Source organism: Thermobia domestica, chromosome 8 (genome assembly GCF_964235325.1).
Source record: "Thermobia domestica chromosome 8, izTheDome1.hap1.1, whole genome shotgun sequence".
Taxonomy (NCBI): domain Eukaryota; kingdom Metazoa; phylum Arthropoda; class Insecta; order Zygentoma; family Lepismatidae; genus Thermobia; species Thermobia domestica.
In genome coordinates, this window is record NC_137461.1 from 53,269,956 (window position 1) to 53,288,800 (window position 18,845).

At 35.1% G+C, this 18,845-nt stretch overlaps 1 protein-coding gene across 3 annotated transcripts; it reads right to left on the bottom strand.

Moving 5' to 3' along the window:
- Positions 1-1,409: 1,409 nt before the first annotated feature.
- Positions 1,410-18,325, bottom strand: LOC145692899 (uncharacterized). 3 transcript variants are annotated; one of them, XR_014132661.1, is made up of 4 exons: positions 17,943-18,322; positions 11,841-12,013; positions 4,246-4,384; positions 1,410-1,653 (listed from the first exon to the last, which is right to left on the bottom strand). XR_014132661.1 is itself a non-coding variant. In XM_081768454.1 (3 exons), the coding sequence occupies exons 1-3, from the start codon at positions 18,154-18,156 to the stop codon at positions 1,618-1,620; spliced, it is 423 nt and encodes a 140-aa protein (XP_081624580.1). In that variant the 5' UTR covers positions 18,157-18,325; the 3' UTR covers positions 1,410-1,617. The 3 variants fall into 3 exon arrangements, 2 of the variants coding, with proteins under 2 accessions (XP_081624580.1, XP_081624581.1); XM_081768454.1 differs by lacking the exon at positions 4,246-4,384 and having other exon boundaries at positions 17,943-18,325; XM_081768455.1 differs by lacking the exon at positions 1,410-1,653 and having other exon boundaries at positions 4,245-4,384; positions 17,943-18,323.
- Positions 18,326-18,845: the final 520 nt, after the last annotated feature.

The following is an 18,845-nucleotide window of genomic DNA, read 5'->3' on the forward strand; positions in this document are numbered from 1 at the left end:
TCATATCACCTTGAAACCATTTTATTGCACCACGACTCTTAACACAAGGACGACGTGGACCACTCAGATGTCCACAGTCGAGGTGTCTTAATTGTGCTCTTCGTTGTATGTTTTACACAACACTAAAACAGCTATTGTAGTGCGTAGAATAAATGACAGAGCACAAGGAAGACATCCCAGTTATCAACATGTGAGTGGTTCATGTCGTCCTTGTGTTGAAAGTCATGATGAAATAACTCGAGTATAAAGAAATCAGGTCTACTAAGCTAAAGTACATAATTACAAAAGGAAAGAAAATGCAAGACTGGACTAAGGTTTGAACCTGTAACTTCAACTTACCGTGTCGATGCATTAACCACTAGGCTACTCACTGTTTCCGAATACTCATTCATTCTACCACTCCTGAAGTCAGTGCTCAAGCAACCAGACCGCATTGACTATACCGCAACTTGTGAAGTACTTGGGCAACCAGTGTCTATACTATAGAACCCCACTGGTGGTAAGATTTATACATGATAAATGGGGAAAATAACTTATTTTATATCATGTAAATATTTAATGCGATATACAATCGATTATTTCTTTGAGTTATCGTATATAATAAAGAAATTATCCTTAAAATGATCAAAATTCCACCATCCTACATTACTTATAATTACATAAACCGAAAGCCAAATAAAGGAATGAACCTTTAAAAGAGACATAAAATCCTGTAGATTTATTGAGAATAATTACAGTAATAATGTATTAAATTTTACATTAAGTATACATTTGTAGTACACAATATATTTAATGTGAATACATAAACAAAAATTCTATATTAATTTAAGTCTACTAATTGCATACCGTACATTATAATAGTTTGAAATGTATATACACCTCATCAGTGTATCAATTTTAACAAGTTTTATTTAACATTAAAAAAAAAAAAAAAAACCAAAACTTACTTTGTAAGAAAAGTTCGAACAGAGTTGCACCTTACAAACTCTTCCCCACACCCTAGTATTGTAGTTCAGAAGATGACTGTACCAATCACCGAAAACCAAGCAGCAGAATCATGCGTTTACTTACGTCCCCCCTCCCCTCAACACACACAAAATAAGTTAAATTATTTCTTGAAAAGTTCTCTGTCACCTTCATCTAAGAATATATTTAGCGATACGAAATAGGTATATTATACATTACTTTAGAATCTGAAGTGTGATTTAACTGCCATAAATTAAAACTAAGCATAATATACCCGCAAATTAGCTTAAATGAGTACCATACACATCACACGAAGCGAGCTACGCCAATAAAAAAATCACAGTCAATAAGAATTAATTAGATCTTCAGTCTATATTTTTAAATTGGTGTTATGTTGACGCTATGAACTTTGGGCTTCCTATACTAAATGTCTCTATGCCAAACACTCTATATATAAAACGTTTTTCGTCGAATCTGCAAATTGAGCAAGCCGCGCGCTAATGATGGGAGGCTGATGATAGTTTATCACATAGGAAGACACTGAAATGCTAGGTGAGTCACAACACTTTCTTCCTTTTTCTGGGATTCATCCTTACTTACGGTCAAATTTGGTACCGTCTATGTAGTACCTGTGTGCGGCGTACCTTGAAATCATCTCGGTTGATAGCCTCCAAACACAGTGGACTCCTAAAATAAACCAATTGTTGTAAAATTACTGTTTGTAGCATGTGTGACAAAATTTAAAAACGAAAGATATATCAGAATCAAGGTTAAGTCAAACGAAGCGTTTTATGCGGGTTTTTTATCTTACCTCAGGCTATCCAAAGTACTAAAACATTGTTTCCTATACTTTTGGAAGTTATATACTAAATATCTTAATAACTATCACTCAAATTTGGTACGCTGAATAAAGTTATAGTGTAAATATAGAATTGAAACTATGATCCAAACTTAAAATAATGATATTACAGAATACAATAAACTTAACTTAGGATGAAAATGGAAACTGTAGATGAATGAGTATTACTGAGCGAAGGAAGGAAAGTAACTCAGCTGGGTTACGAGTTTGACAGAGTTCATACACAGAAATCGTTCGGTGGTTTATATTTCCTGCTTCGACTTAAAAGATAAAGAAGATAAGCTCGCTTTAAAAAGAGTTAAAAAGAAAAAAACTTTTAAAAGATTTAATTTATTCTGAATTTTTGTTCAGTATTTGTAAATAAATAATGTAGAAAACCGACACAGAGCTTGCCCGCTGGACTCTGGTGCCCAAATCCCAACTCCGCTATATGCATGCCTGCCATAAAGTAATAGAGATATAAACTTTTTTTAAAAGTGCAGATTAAGCCTAGCTTAATATTTACATTTTTTTAACGATACTTACAGTATGGCGCTAAATTCATCGTACAAAAGCAGAGGAGTGTTTCCTGAGAGTAAAACAAACAAAAAAGTTCCAATAAACTTAGGGCGAGAAGCCCATCGTTCACGTGTTATAGGCTGCCGAAAACATGAAAAAATTAATTCTAAAGGTCCATAGCTCCAAAACTATGGGACCTACCAAAGTCGGGTCAAGACTTCACTTAGGAACTAATATGTGCTCTATCCAAAAATACATGTTTTAGAATCCTAAGGTACTCACGCAACAATTTTTATGGAGGTAGTTGGAGAGTACTTTATATCATAGGCCCGTAGTCAAACTCCCTCTATAAACATTGTTGTGGAAGCACCTTAGGATTCTGAAACACGCATTTTTGGATAGGGAAGTCTTGACCGGACCAAGGTAGGTCCCATAGTTTTGGAGCTATGAACCTTTAAAGTTCATTTTTTCATGATTTCAGCAGCCTATAACACATAAACGATGGAGTTTCCGCCCTATGTTTATTGGATTTTTTTTTTTTTTTTAACTCTCAGGAATCACCCCTCTGCTTTTGTACACCGAATTTAGCGCCATACTGTATAAATTAATAAGGTAGAAGTATATGTGGTCCTTCTCACTATGCTCACTTATAGATATATCTTAAAGGCTAGTGATAAATAACACCAGCCCTCTGCTCCTATACCACCCTGTGATACCGGAGCAGGACGTTTGGACGCAAAGCCGTATATCTAAATAGGTTAATCTACTTAAATGGGTTATAATGTACTTCAAAAATAGAAACCGGATGATTACGTACTAAAAGTCTTAAAAATAGGCATTAATATCACTAAAACTCAAAAAATAACTGCACAACCTAAAATTAAGAAGTTCGGAAAGGTTAAATTTGATCCACATTTTCTTTAAAATGCCATGGCAAACAGTCACTGAAAGTCTCAGTTGCAACAAATGCTTAATTTAGTTCTTTTTTTTTTTTTTTTTTTTTTTTGCATAGTGCAGAAAAAAATGGGTCTAATTATTTTGTTTTTAGAATGATATATCCTAATTTCAGGAAAATTGGACACAATGACCTGCAGAAATTTTTTTCAGCATGAATCTATATTGGGCTAAAATAAAATTTGCTGTAGGCATCCTACAACACCCCAAAGTAAACTTCTGAAGTTATCTTTACAATATATCTAACGTAAAGGATATTCATAACGTCATAGCAATTCATTACACTGCATTACTGCTTATTACTACGTATTTGCAACACAGATAATTGGAAAGGAAACAACAGTGAAATCTAATATACCTATTGAATAATTTGCTTTGTCTTATGTTACAATTACCATGACATTAACATTCCATGACGGAATTATGGGCCAAATCCAGCATTATTCTGCAATGTCAACAGTTTCAAAATTCTGTACGCGAATTCTTTTATCAGCCTGAATATATTTTCTTCTTTCAGTTCAGTTGATTTTGAGTTTAACGTCCCGTGAACAGCGAGGCTATACAAAACGTGAACCTACTGATTAACGTGGAATCCGAACCACGACGTGAGCTCTCGTCGGGAATTTTCTTCTTTTCTTGGGCGGATCGTCTTTTTGAAGCATTGTCTCGTGTCCTGCTTCTCATTTTTCCTTCGAAATGCATCAATAAAGCGCCAAATCAACCAATGTTGTTCCTTTACGTTCGATATATTATAAAGAACAGAAGTTTGTTTATTTTGGGGTGTCATTGGCTGCCTACAGTAAATTCTATTTGACCCATTCTTCCTATTTAAATGTATCGTTAGTGCCTATTTCTATGAAAATTTATTAATATTATAGTGTCAAACTTTCTATCAATACAATAGTCTCAACTATATGGTTTAATGGGCATATCGAATAATAATAATAAAACATTCAATAAATACTCACTTCCTGAACTACCCAATACATAGCATAAAGAACAGCTATGTTCATTCCAAAACCAGCTCGTAATCATTTTTTCTGATCTCTCGGAACAGGTCAGTGCTTAATAAACATTTCTTACGTTATGTACCTTTTTTTAAATAATCTATTATAGAAAAAGAAAATGCAAAAAATTAAAATATGTACAGTATTTTACAAATTTTAAGTCACATCTTTATAGTAACTAAAAATTAATGAGAAATGTACATTGTTTTTAACTTAAATTAGATATCTGAGTTCAATTGAGGCAAAAATAAATAAATAATAAAATTGTACCATCGCCATCTCAGATATTGTTCAAACTTTTTTTTAATAGGAACTAGACATGTTTTTAAGGGGCCTTTTTTTTTGTCGAAAAAAAAATTCCCACCAAGTAATGGGCCATCAAGGACGGGGAGTACAATTCATGAATTGTAGAAAAAGTGGAAAATGGTCAAATTCGGAGCCTCACAATTCAGCAATGGAGACATGTAGAGTTATAATTCTTGTTGTGGTATGTACATAGGGATATGAATAAACTATATTTTATTATAGTTTGGTTTGCGCATGCGTATCTTTAAGTACATAAATTAAGAAATGAACGTAAGTTTATGTGAAAAGTCGAAGTTTATGCTTTTTTCGAGCACTTCCGGTTCGAATTTTAAATTCTGTTTTCACGGTTGGTAAGACCTAGTTACCCGCTCCCCCCCCCCCAAAAAAAGTATCGCTTCTGTATGCAACCGTTTTATCGCAAAAAATTCGAGCAATCGTCAAATTTTCAAAAATCGTCATTTTCTCGAAAACATCATAATTTCAAATTCTTAAATTTTGTCAGATGGTTCAACTGTACATGAATAATAAACACACCAAATAGCATTCTCGACCAATGCTTTATGAATGAACTACAGCCTTTTTAAGTTAGCGAACTTTCGTTAACTTTGAAGGCACAGTTTGCAACAATGAAAGTGGAAAAAAATGCTACCGCAAAGCACCGTGTAAAATTTCAAGATAAAAATTCTATTTTACTGCATGTGGACTTCGCTTAAATTAGACTGTTATTCTGCAAAGGGAAGTTCAGAGTGATCACTGGAGAAACGAGCAAATCTCCTTTACGGGAGAGATATATGATTATGAAACAACTGACAGTTTTGCCGTAATAAGCGATGACAAAACACACGATTCGGCTCGTACTCATAGCCATGAATAAGATTCTAAAAATACTCGAAGAAAAGCGAAAATATGCGTTATAGAAAAAGGTTCGAGTACGTGAAAATAAGTGTCTACAATTTAATAAACCGTTTCAGTGATTTCTGATGGTGCTGCATTCCACTTTAAAAATTGCTTTCAGATGTCCAAGATGAAGACAGGTCCGATAAAGCAGTTGCTTTTCAGTGAAACCGGCCGTAGTAAAGGTCTCTGCGACGTATTGGGGAGAGGCGGGATAAGAATGTGGCAACACGGGAAGACGAAAAACAGATTCACAGTAATAAACCAGCAGAAAAATTCGTGAGTATAGTGCAAGTACCAACTCCGGGTATTACTCTCGTCTTGTTGCCAAAAACCGAATTCGACAATTTAAAAAAAAAAAAAAGTGGGAAAGTGTGCGACCGGTAACCGGTATTTACCGAAGTCATCTTTGGCTTTTATGGCAGTAACGGGTTACTATGGGCTAACTTCATGCTTTCCCCAAAATCGAGCTTCTCCAATTCAAAGTGTAGATTTAAGAAATTTGCAAAAATTAACTTTTGTTACATACATATATAATAACCAGTGATGGATAGCAGAAATATTATCAATAAATCAAATATTACATGAAATTTCAGTGTTCTTTGTGTTTCCAGGAGGCGCGGTGGCTCAGTGGTAGAGCGTTCACCTCCGGTGCTTGGGGTCCTTGGTTCGATCCCAGCTCGCGCCGTGTGGACTTTGTGGTGGACAAACACCGTGCTGGTGGGTTTTTCGGGGTTCTCCTGTTTCCTCCCACTTTCTTCATTCCGCCATTTCACTCATTTCTCATAATCACTGTCTCCTTTAGCCTAACCGGCATAAACGTGGGACGTAAAACTCCCAAGATTTCATTTCATTATTTTTTCTTTGTTTCCACATGCACCTTCAACAGGGTACAGGTTTCCAGAAGAGAATAAAAGAAGAGAATATGAGTGTTTTGTGACTATCGACAACGTGCTACGAGTTGTGAGTGCACCTACACCTATTGGAGCATCTGCCATGGTTACATGCTATTAGCGAAGAAGACACTAAGTAAGCAAATAATTACTTCAGAGTGGAAAAAATCAGTGAAACTTTGTTTCGTAATCGTAATTTACACCTCAGGTTACATCGGTTTAAGAAAACGGAGAAGGGGAGGCTCATCTTATTATTTGAGAGAGCCTTTTTGATCAAAATAATAAAAAGGAGCCAGGAGAAACTTTTATTCTTTATTTAATGAATGTGAACCACAAACATCATCAAATTGTTGCACTTTCATTGTTTTCAGTGTTGTCAACGGTGATATTGAAGTTAATGAAACTTCGCTAACTTCAAGAGGCTGTAGTTCATTCATGAAGCATTGGTCGACAATGCTATTTGGGGTGTTTATTATTCATGTGAAGTTGAACAATTTGACAACATTTCAGGATTTTAAATTATGGTGATTTCGAGAAAGGTGATTTTTGAAAATTTGACGGTTTCTCGAATTTTTTTTGCGACAAGACGGTTGCACACACAAGCAATACAATTTTTTTTTTCGAGAAGCGCGTAACTAGGTCTTACCAACCGTAAAATAGAATTTTAAAATTCGAACCGGAAGTGCTCGACGCAAACTTCGACTTTAGAGATAAACTTACGTTCATTTGTTAATTTATGTACCAAAAGATACGCATGCGCAAACCAAACTATAATAAAATATATTTTATTTAAATCCCTATGTACACTCATGTCCAAAATGATTGTCGCATATCTATAACTGTCTTCTTGTAAGAATATAATTTGATAATGATTTTGCAGGGTACTATTAATATTGATACTACATGTATAATCGGGAAATGTATATTCGTAGTAAATTTCAGAAGAAAAGAATTACAAACACGAAAATTAGAATGAGTAAAACAAAATGTTGCTAAATGGACAAGAAAGTTTTATTTTCGTTTTATTGTTCTTATTTACTGCTCTTTTGACATGAAATTTGCCACATACATCGTCTTTCCCGATTATACACATACTAACATTATAAGAAATACCGGACAAATTCGTTATCAAATTATATTCCTACAACAACATATTTATAGACATGCGACAATAATTTTTGTCATGAGTGTACATACCACAACAAGAATTATAACTATCTGTCTCCATAGCTGAATGATGAGGCTACGAAGTTTACCATTTTCCACGTCCTCTAAAATTCGTAAATTGAACTTCCCGTTTTGATGGCCCATTACTTGGCGGGAAAATCTTATCCGACAACAAAAAATACGGGTCATTTAAAAAACATGTCTAGTTGCTATAAAAAAAAGTTTCAACAATATCTGAGATGGTGATGGTACTTTTTTTTGGCTCAGTTGAAATGGAAGGCGCAAACCATTATTTATGTTATTTATATGTTGATTCATTTTGCAATAGCAATCCACACGTAAATATATATCGGAACCTTATATCTATTATAATATTTATCATAGGTAGAAATACGTAATACGTAATGCATAGTACTCCGTAAGAAAGCTATTATGAACTCACGGCATTATGTAAAGTGATGATGCAGAACCACAGGAGTGAAGTAAAGCTCTATTAGATGTAAGGCATAGTTGTATGGGTTATAAAATTTTTACACTACCCTCGGTTACGTGCATATCCACCGTCGCTGACATGCCCGCTCCATACGGAAGCACACCAAGCTCATCCTGCTACGCCCTTGTGCTCACTCTGTTAATAATATTCGTGCTTTTCAGTGGCTATCTAGCACTGGTTGGTTCGTATTTTTCACACTGTCGTTCTATCATTGCTTTTTTTCATGGTAATCTTTACTTTCAATTTTCAATACATATATTTGCGCCTGATTTGCATAAGAGTTGTACTTCTGCACTTCTGAAGCACAGAGTTAAGTTGTTCTAAAGGAGAAAATACTTTCGGAAAGAAGAACAGGTTACAAATACAAAACATACCTAAAATATAAAAGCTTACTCTTTTCTTTATCATAGCACTATTGTATTCTAGATTCCTCGCCCAACTAAATGAGAATTTCACTTACGAAGTATCAATAACACTAAAACTGTATTCTGTAACCATAGCCGCCCGCTGCAGGGAGCACTTGCTTTAGCAATGGATTTTCCTAATTAGTATTAAAATATGCTAAATTTTTTAATTCACACACAACAGTTAGTGAAGTTAGCAGTGAGTTGCAATAATTGTTTTTTTTTTTTTTTTTTTACATTAAATATTATGTGGTTCTACGTATTTGTATCTGCGTCTTTGCTTGTATGTCGGTCATTTTGCCCACTTCCCCCTGTAAAAAAATCCTGTGGGAGTTACTATGTCTACATTTCCCTTTAAAATTCGCTTATACACTACATATACATCTATATAGCAACTAATTTTTAATAAAGATGAATATATTTATGATTACGCCAACCACACGATTAAATTAATCGAGAGCCGTAATTAGTATACACTACTTTAATTGGTTAGTGCATCACATACACGACAATGACAACTAGCATATCTGAGGATGTTTCATACTGTGACCAGAAAAATTTTCTTCGAAATATCCCATGCTGCAGCTAATTTAATATTATATAAGAATTTCGATACTAGAAAAGAAAGATCAATTGAGACGTGTTAATTTATCCTGAATAACTGAGTCCTGCAACCAAGGAAGAGGGGTTAAAATAACTAATTGTCTATAACAGCCCAAGTACTGGCAATAATTAAGTGCAATGAGCAATTACAAAGACGAGACGGCTATTTTTACCGCAAAACTGTACAGCTGTTATTCCTTTTGCTTAATGTAATCAAGTTGGTTAACACCTTTTGACAATTTTCTTGGTAACTAAAGGTCAGAAGGTATAGCGTCATTGGCTTCCCGCACTTGGACCTGCTCGTCACTGGGGGTGTGGTAAGAGGATAGCAAATCACCAGCCACCATTCACTGCGCTCACCGAGCCACGAGTAACCAAGCTGGCAACTCCCCATAAACGTCATTACAACTTTTCACGGGAAAGCAACGACGTTATACCTTCCGTACTATAGTAATCCAGGAAAAGGCAAAGTGTAGTATCACTGAGTACTACTCGGTTACTATTCGGCTACACGACTTCTAGCGTAGTTTTAACCGAAATTCGACTATCAGCAGCTAAGTTATCATTTAATTCTTACTCTGCACACGAAAAGAAAAGAAAAAAAAAAGTTCATATGGACCCGTGGTCAAACGTCTATAGTTACAGGCTGCCGAAAACGTGCGAAAAGGAAATTTAGAGGTCCAGAGTTCCACTACTGTGAGACCGATCCCAGTCGAGTCAACACATTACTTAAGAGCTAGTACGTGCCCTATCCAAATATCCATATTTCAGAATCTTGCCGCACTTACACATTAATTTTTATAGAGCCAGTTGAGGAATACTCAGAAAAGTTGAAGTGCTCATAAACTGTCCATTGATACGCAAGCACCGCAGAATTCTGAAACATGGGTATCTGAATAGGGCACATACTAGTTCTTAAGTGATGTCTTCCTTGACTGCGCTCGGTCCCACACTGAAGCTATAGATTTTTAAAGTTTATTTTCTTATGTCTTCGACAGCCTATAGCTTCGAAAGTATGGACGTTTTCACCACAGGTCCATATTAATTATTCCTTTGCTCTGATGTGACAAATCACCTCTGTAGGTTTGATGCTTTAATTTTTTTTACACCCTATATATATATACCAGGGTTGGCTGGTTTAAACCAAAAAACGAAAAATGTTCGTAAAAGTGTAAGTGTTTGTAAAATCTTGATGAACACACATTTGTGGGTTATCACGTTTCACTCCCATATATTATTCGTGTTATATTCAGACCTGAATTCCCCATTCATTACTCAAAAAGATTATACTACAAAAGCAATTTTTTTTTTAAAGTTTATAAATGTTTGTGATTGTTTGTAGTTGTTATTATTGTTATGTAATTGCAATCAAAGAAAAATTCTAAATATTGTTTCGTTTCAATGTTTACTATTGATAAAATACTTCGAAATGCCGTACTTTGTGTGTGTGTGTGTGGGGGGTCATGCAGACCCCACGAGAGGCATTTAGTGAAATGAGAACTATTTTTGGTATCTATTTATGTATAAATGAGTCTGAGCCAAAGTGGACTCAAATAATTCGTATCTTTTTCACTATTCTTACTGATATGCAAATTAAGTCGTTGTTTTTCTTTAATTTGGACCAATAAAAGTCATTGTTAACTAACTTGAACTAAGTTAGTTCTGTACTCCGTAGTACTTAGAAATTGTCCATATGTAATTCTCTATAATAGTTTTACTTGTGCAACTGTTTATCTTTTTGCTCTTCCGAAATTACTCTTGACAATTATATCAAGAAGCATGTAAAGATCAGTTCAACATATTTTTATCATGATTCCTTCGTGAGTGAGTCGGCAGACGTATCGCATTTGTGGCCAATTAGTCGTGGTTCCCAGTTCAAATGGAGGACAATTTCTCTCGGATGTAACTCGAGAAGCGGTTTTTATTCCGCTTTAAGCTTATGTGACCCCTTCCAGCATAACCCGGTTGTTGCACAATAACATCAGGATGAAAAAAAAAACTTATTTCTGTCCATATATGATATGAATATATAGAGCAAATTATTTAAACCAAACAAACCTGGTTTAAACCAAAAAACCGTTTTTTTTTTCAATAAAAACCATGTTTTTGCCAACCCTGATATATGCTAATATAAAGAAACGTGGAGAAAGTTATATTGTTTACTGTAACGGTTAGTGACATAACCAAGAAGGCAGCAATCTTCTAGAACACAGGAACGTCTTCCCATTTAGCTGTAATAAAAACAGAAAACAACGTGCCCTGCGGGGCACTAACCCGTCTCCACTCGCTAACGCTCCCTCGGCATTATTATGTGAATTAAATGTAAAACTTTGGTAAAGAAAGAAACCAATTATTACACTTTTAGCCAAAGCTCACGCTCACGCCTCAAGCTGCGGCTCACGCTCATCACGTTGTTCATCATAAACTCACATACTCTAGGATCGAACTAGGTGCATTGAGAGATCTACTATTTGATACCGTGCCTACAGTCCCTCCACCCCCCAATTTCACACTCAGTTGAATAAACTGTGTCTGTGTGACGTAATTAACTGACAAATTTCACTTGTTCTAATACGAAAAGAAGAAATGAATATCGTAATCTGAAAATACATAGTACTGCCCGCTGATCTAGTTACTAGTGTGTGTGCATTTCGGGCACGTAGTCTCACGTTCGATTCCCTGCGGGAGAGTACAAAAATGTAATTTCTTAATTATTTACGTTCATTCTTCATCCATCTCGTTTAGCATAAAGAGTATAACTATGGAACGTTATCTGAACATACATAGTTCACTCACCTTTTCTCTATCATGATCCCTTTCTATTTTTAGAGCTTGTCTTTCTTGCTTCAACTTACATTCCATTTCTTCTTTCGACGTCTTAAGATCCCTCATGTTGCATTCCAGCACTTTGTTCCTCGCATGACAACTAGCTAGTTCCATTTCCGCTGTTTCTAACCTTTCAGCTAAAACTGAAAATATAATAATAAAAATAAATATTATCATTTTCCTAAATTTGCTTTCTGTATAAATATGTAAGAATTCTCAAGGAAGTATTGTGACCTGCTTACCCAACGCACCAGAAGTAAGCATTCTACAAATGAACCACCGTGATCCCCACGTCTTCTTTAGACTACATGGCATAAGCGTTAAGATATAAAACAAACGTTTCATTTGAAGTTTTACAACCCCAAGCAATAAAATTATTTCCGCCAGTTGAAGAAAGACACACGCCGCGTTTTCATTTTAACTTTTACGATAATTAACATAGAACAAATAAACAAATGCCGATCGAGTCGAATTGTAGAAGATTCACTACGCTCGTTTCTATAATTAAAAACTAAAACCACGATGCGTAACTAGATCAAACACAACAATAATTTGTCATCACTTATCATATATATATTTAAAAAAATAAAAAGAACAGCCCGTTCTGCATTGTTACTACGCCTATATCTGTATTTTGACTTGCTAATTTTATTCAGCATAATAACAGAACTCAAAGTGAAAGACAATATACGCCAGATAACAAGTAAAAGTATAAAGTACTGTCCTAGCTCCACATACTCAAATTCATTACATTTCAAATCTTTGATCAGTAAATTCAGTCTCAGCAACTAAAGTATTTCTTACGGGAAGAGTTATATTACTGGACGAAAGACACTTTAGGAAGGCTTACTTGTTACGGGTGTAAATACGCGTTCGAAGGAATGCCATTGAAACGGTTGTGATATAAACACCAACCAACATGGGTATGGGGTTGCCACTAAAAACTACAAATGCTACATAACCGAGTCAGGACAGGAGCGCAACAAGGAATGGGGCAGCGTGAAGTTGCGTCCGTAAGGAATAAGTGCGTCAGCGAGGGTGCGTATGCGCGTAAGCTAATGATTATGTAAAGACTAAAATCATCATATATTGTTATTAATTACCAGGGTTGGCCAAAACCATGGTTTTTATTGAAAACAAAACTTTTTGGGGGGGGAGGTTTAAACTTTTTTTTGTTTGTTTAAACCAGTTTTTTGGTTTAAATAATTTACTCTATGTATTCATATTAAATATGGACAGAAATTAGTTTGTTTCCCCTTGGTGTTATTATGCAACAACAAGGTTATGCTGGAAGGGGTCACAAGCTTAAAGCGGAATCCAAACCGCTTCTCGACTTACATCCAAGAGAAATTGTCCATTTGGACACGAAACCGGGACTAATTGGTCACAAATGCGATTGCCGACTCACTCACGAAGGACTTCTGATAAAAATACGTTGTACTGATCTTTACATGGTCCTACTTGTTAATATAATTGTCAAGAGTAATTTCAGAAGGACAAAAAGACAAACAGTTACACAAGTAAAAACATTATACCTAGAATTATATATAAATCGGGAAACTCCCGCCTTAGCCATTAGGAAAATCCTGTTATTACTTTACATGTATCTGTATGTAAAATTTTAAGGTCAACGGATCATAATCACTACGCTAAAATTGAGGTATTAAATTACAAATTTGGTATGTATATATCATTCAATAAAATTAAAACCAAGTCAAATCTAAGCTGATGTTGGAAGCTACGTAGGCACTTGATAAATTTGGCAATTTCTATCAATATATTTAAGCAACGTTGGCTTCTTTATAAAACAACAGGCATTCATTCAAGTAGAAATATATCATTTGGTTTCATTTCGTATGTTTAGGCTTAACATCCTTATGAAATACCAAGTTCATCACGGAGAGGACTCCTGCTTAGAGGGACACCTCGAATCGCTACTTGGTTTACACTTGAAAGATGGGTTGTGGTTCGACGGTCGTGATCCTGCTTAAAGGGTGGAAAGTAGATAAATGTAATGCGGATGGTTTGATATGTGGAAACGTCACCATGAAGTTCACACGATTTAAAGCATTTTTCGTTTTTTTTTTTTTTTGGTTTAAACAAGTTGGTTTTGAAAAAAAAAACAGCTGGTTTAAACCAGCCAACCCTGTTAATTACACACTGCTCTCCTGAAATAAAAGTAGTACTCCATTGGTAAATTTTGCAAATCTATACGGACCTAAAATAGTACATTCCCACGTAAATGTAAACTAAAACAAATACATTACAATACAAATTAAAATCAAGTTGTATAACCTCTACTGTTACAAAAAATACATCCGCTCGTTCTACCATAAATTACTACAGCGCTCATCCCGGAAAGTTAAAATTTGACTCTGTTCAAGAATGTATATAAGTAAACAAAATATAAGGAATGTGAATATGGATGAAATAATCAGATGAAAATCGTAATCTGACGTGTAAGTTTTAAAACGTAATTCAAAGCAGGGTGGAAAAAAATCATGATTTTTTTTAAAAAAAAATCATTTTTGATGTTTTTTTTTTATTTAAATCAAATCTTTCTCCTCGTATAATACAACTCGCGAACTGAAGAAAAAGCATTACAAATTAGTATTAAATGCCAATTATGCCATTTAAGTGAAAGTATTGAGGTTGAATTTTGAATTAATCCCCAATCGTTAACATATATCAATCCCAAACAATGTTTCTTAGCTTTAAATTATGGCTTTTTTTTTTTCTTCTTGGTAAATTATAGACTTTCAGTCAAGCATCATCCCTATTTATCCTAGGATGATGGTTCATACCTCATTCTCTTCAGAATAGAACAGCCTTTAAAACGGTAACACTCACATTTTCCCTATCATGTCCCTGAAGCGGAAAATTTTGAGAGATGTCGGGATTTTTTCTGATTTTTTTTTTCAAATTTTGATCCCCTCTGGACTCCCTTGTGTTAACGCACAGATCTCAAAATCAACTGTTAAATACTAAGGGTGTACTAAATGTGTGTATAAAATTTCAAGCTTCTATCTTGAATAATAAGGGCGGGAAAAATATTTAACAATGAGCTAAGAACATCCTCACCATACCCCAGATGACACGGATGTAATATAAAAATTTCCTCAGACATCTTATTTATCCTAGAATAAAACAGTTTCAAACGGTACCATTCAAATGTGTCCATCGTGTAGGCTATCTGGGGCTGGAAAATCATGAAAAAACGGATTTTCTGTTAAGAAATATCCCCTTTTTTTTTACTTTTCAGCCCTCTGTACCGCCTGTGTTTAAAGGCAACAATCTGAAACAAATCTGAAAAATACTAAGGGGTGAAGTGAATGAGTGTCCAAAATTTCAAACTTCTAGATACAAAAGTAAGCCCGCAAAAAATATCCCCGAATACCCCAGATTTCCGTATAAAACATGATCTCAGGTAACAGTTTACTGAAACATCCCTATTTATCCTAAGATCATGGTTCGTACATCATTCTCTTCGGAACAGAACAGCCTTTCAGATGGTACCATTCATATGTCTCCATCTTAGGCGGGGAAATCGCGAAGAAAGCTATTTTTTGTTAAAAATATATATATACATATATTTTTTTTTTTTTTTTTTACATTTTCGCCCCTCTGGACCCCCCTGTTTTCACGCAGAGATCTGAAATCATCTGAAAAATACTAAGAGTGCACTGAACGAGTGTGCAGAATTTCAGTATTCTGAATGCAAAATGTAGGCCCGCCAAAAAATAATAAAAATAGGCACAATTTTTTTTTTTTAATTTATGACGTCCTCACATCCTATGTCTCGACGCAGAGAGAAGTGAAAGCATATGTAACGTGCTCTACAATTCCTTCAATCTTGAAAAAACGAAGTAAAAAGCTTTATTGGTACTTTTTTAATCGAATAATAAAGATTTTATCTTATCACCTAAAAATAGGTAATATAATTTAAAAGTTAAGGAAAAAGTACAGCAACGCTTATTAAAGTGACACTTTTTTCCTCAAAAGTCACTGATATTTGGCAGGGGCATATTTTAAAGGAAATTGTAACTAGCTTGCGGCACGAAATACATAAATTTTGCCTAAAGTTATAAAGTCTAAACAAAACAACAAAAAAAAAAAAAAAAAAAAAAAAATCGGAGAGGGATAGGACACTTCTAAATACGCCGTATTATCTGGGAACAAATATATAGACGCGTACACAAAAGAATCTTCGTCTTAAATGTCGATGGTGATTTCCCCGTTGGAATAGCTAACGATTTACAATATAAACCCTATGTTACGAAGAGAAGAAAACAGGATTGCCCTGTTACCCGTTCAAAACGGGATTTTCCCTAATCATCCTCTGCATGACACTTGTTTTCAAAGCTGTACATACTGTACATTTGAGTCTTATTGTATTATGATTATCATCTTCCATAAAATCGGAATAACAGAACAGAAACGGGACTTTACTTATTTTCACTTTAAATTATTTCGGAATTTGATTTAAATCAACGATTTTTATTTAAAAAATCAAGTAATTTAAATCTTGATTTAAATCAATCCACCCTGATTCAAAGTATACGCTTGTATTTACATACTGCACAAAGCCACCACCATGAACTCAAGTTATGAAGGCAATGTTCCAGTAAAAGACAACTTCTTAATTGCTTCTTATATGCGAGAATAAACCATTAAAATGTACAGGAGAAATATGTAAATTGTTCTATTTTTCAATATCACTCTTTACTCGCAGTCGCACCTACACTTTGCTGCCTCCTCTACCTTTACCGTTCTGATTCAGACAGCACTAGTGCTTGCTAGTTCCCACATAGCACGGGTCATTTTGAACTGTAGCATGGTGTATATCCGAACTCTACGACACTATATTTATTCGCACAAAGCTAAAGCCTTCCTAGACTGAATCTGCTTCGAGAAATGTAGCTCTTCACTTTGAAAATACTAAGCTAGTAAACAGTGAATTTTCCGATGAAAGAAGTTAACATAAATATTGGCAGTATCTGACCTAAAATAGAATAGCGCAGTATACGTTAATACATTACTGCTGCTGTATTCTGACAACTCATCTCCACTTTGGGTTAGTTTATCAACCTTTAAAAGGTAATAGTATACAACAGCTCCTCATCGTGTTCCGTACTCGAGGATAGTTCTTACTCTTGCACCACGTACAGAAACGGTGGTATGTTATGTACAAGTGGTAATAGAACACATAAGAAACCCAGATCATGTTGTACTCACACTGGAATATGCAGTATGAGTACACCGTGATCTGCGTTTCTTATGTGTGCTATTACAACTTCTACATGAAATACCATCACGTTTGTACGTAATGCAACAGTAAGAACTATCCACGAGCACAAGACATGCAATATGCGTTCAAGTCCCTTCTCCCCCCACACACACATAGTGAAATATAAAGTACAAGGGCACTACAGAGGCGCACATAAAGTGCACCGTACTCGAGGATAGTTCAAACTCTTGCACCACGTGTAGAAATGGTGGTATGTCATGTACAAGTTTCAGTCGATAAGTAAATGAAAATCGCTTTGTTACCCCATTTTCAAGTTCCTAGGTCCTCAATGAATAATCCGTAAAATACTGAACTTCGTGAGTCCTCGGAAAATGATGAGGACCTGTTGTATACTATATCCCAGATTTATTCTGTACATTACGATTAATTTTATTCTCGCCTTATGTAATTGACCCCACATTTTATTACCCAAGCCTGGCCCTTACAATCAGGAACCTCAAATTAGAACAGAAAAGACGGTGCAGTTTTACTATACGGATCCACACATTGTAAAATGTACAGAAAAATTTTGGAAAGTGTTTAATTTGCCCATTTTATGTTGAGAACAGAACCCAACGAATCCCTGGGGAGGGGGAGCTTCTAACCTTTCTACTGCTACTCCTACTACTGCATACACTATGGATCCGGATAGTAAAACTGCACGGAATAGACTAATCTATAGTTTGCTTTCTCAGACTCATTGCAACTCATTTCAGTTTACATTAACTTTACACTTTATGCTCACAAGATACTTTATCGAAAATATCTCCAACGTCGATATCTACCTTCCTCTGCTGATGGTTCTTCCTTTTTCTTTTTCTGTAATTGTCTTTGGCCATCACTATCCCCTTTCCTTTTATTTAAGAGGTCGAATGTGTCGTCAAAATTTAGCTTTGTGGCTATAGGTCTATTCAGAAAAGTATTTTCAGTACCTACGTAGCTTCTGAATAGATCCATTAACTTCCCTATAGATCTCGTATCAGAAGTCGGAGAATACATGATTCCTTATTTTAGATAACTCTTCGCTTCACACAACTTAACGTGATAGTATTTAAGCTTCATACATTATTTTCCTGTACTTTACTTCGCCGGATAATAATTGGTAGAGTATAAATCCTGCATATCACTGAGAATAAAATTTTTAAAATTTGAAAAAATACACGCACGCAGTGTTGCCACAGTCTTGGCTCTGGAGTGGGCTGAAAAATAGTACCAACTTGAAACAAAACGGGCTGAATTCATTATTTTATACCAGTGTAATACATGGCTCTATAACATGAAACTAAAAGAGTGTAAGTTCTGACACATACCCCCCCCCCACGTCTTCTGAGTCCAAATCAAGAAAGTTTTCTTTTAAAAATTACTTTTTAAAAACATCCACTTAGGATGACCCCGAACAACCGTGGAAGTAGTTGAAACTTTTCTCGCACGAAGAGAGTATAACAGAGGCCGCAAATTAAAAGGGAAAACAGTTATCAACATCGGTAAGTATTGTAAGGAAACCAAACGCCCCTCTATTTCAAACTGGGCAATAAACCAAAACAGTATGGCCATATATGAAAAATATATAAAACGAGGAGCAAATCAATCATTTCCGAGTTCGTATGTAAACAATACGTTATAATAAAATATTAAAATATAAATTATTGCATGTTATTCTCGCTTATTTCAAGACCGAAGGTGGATAA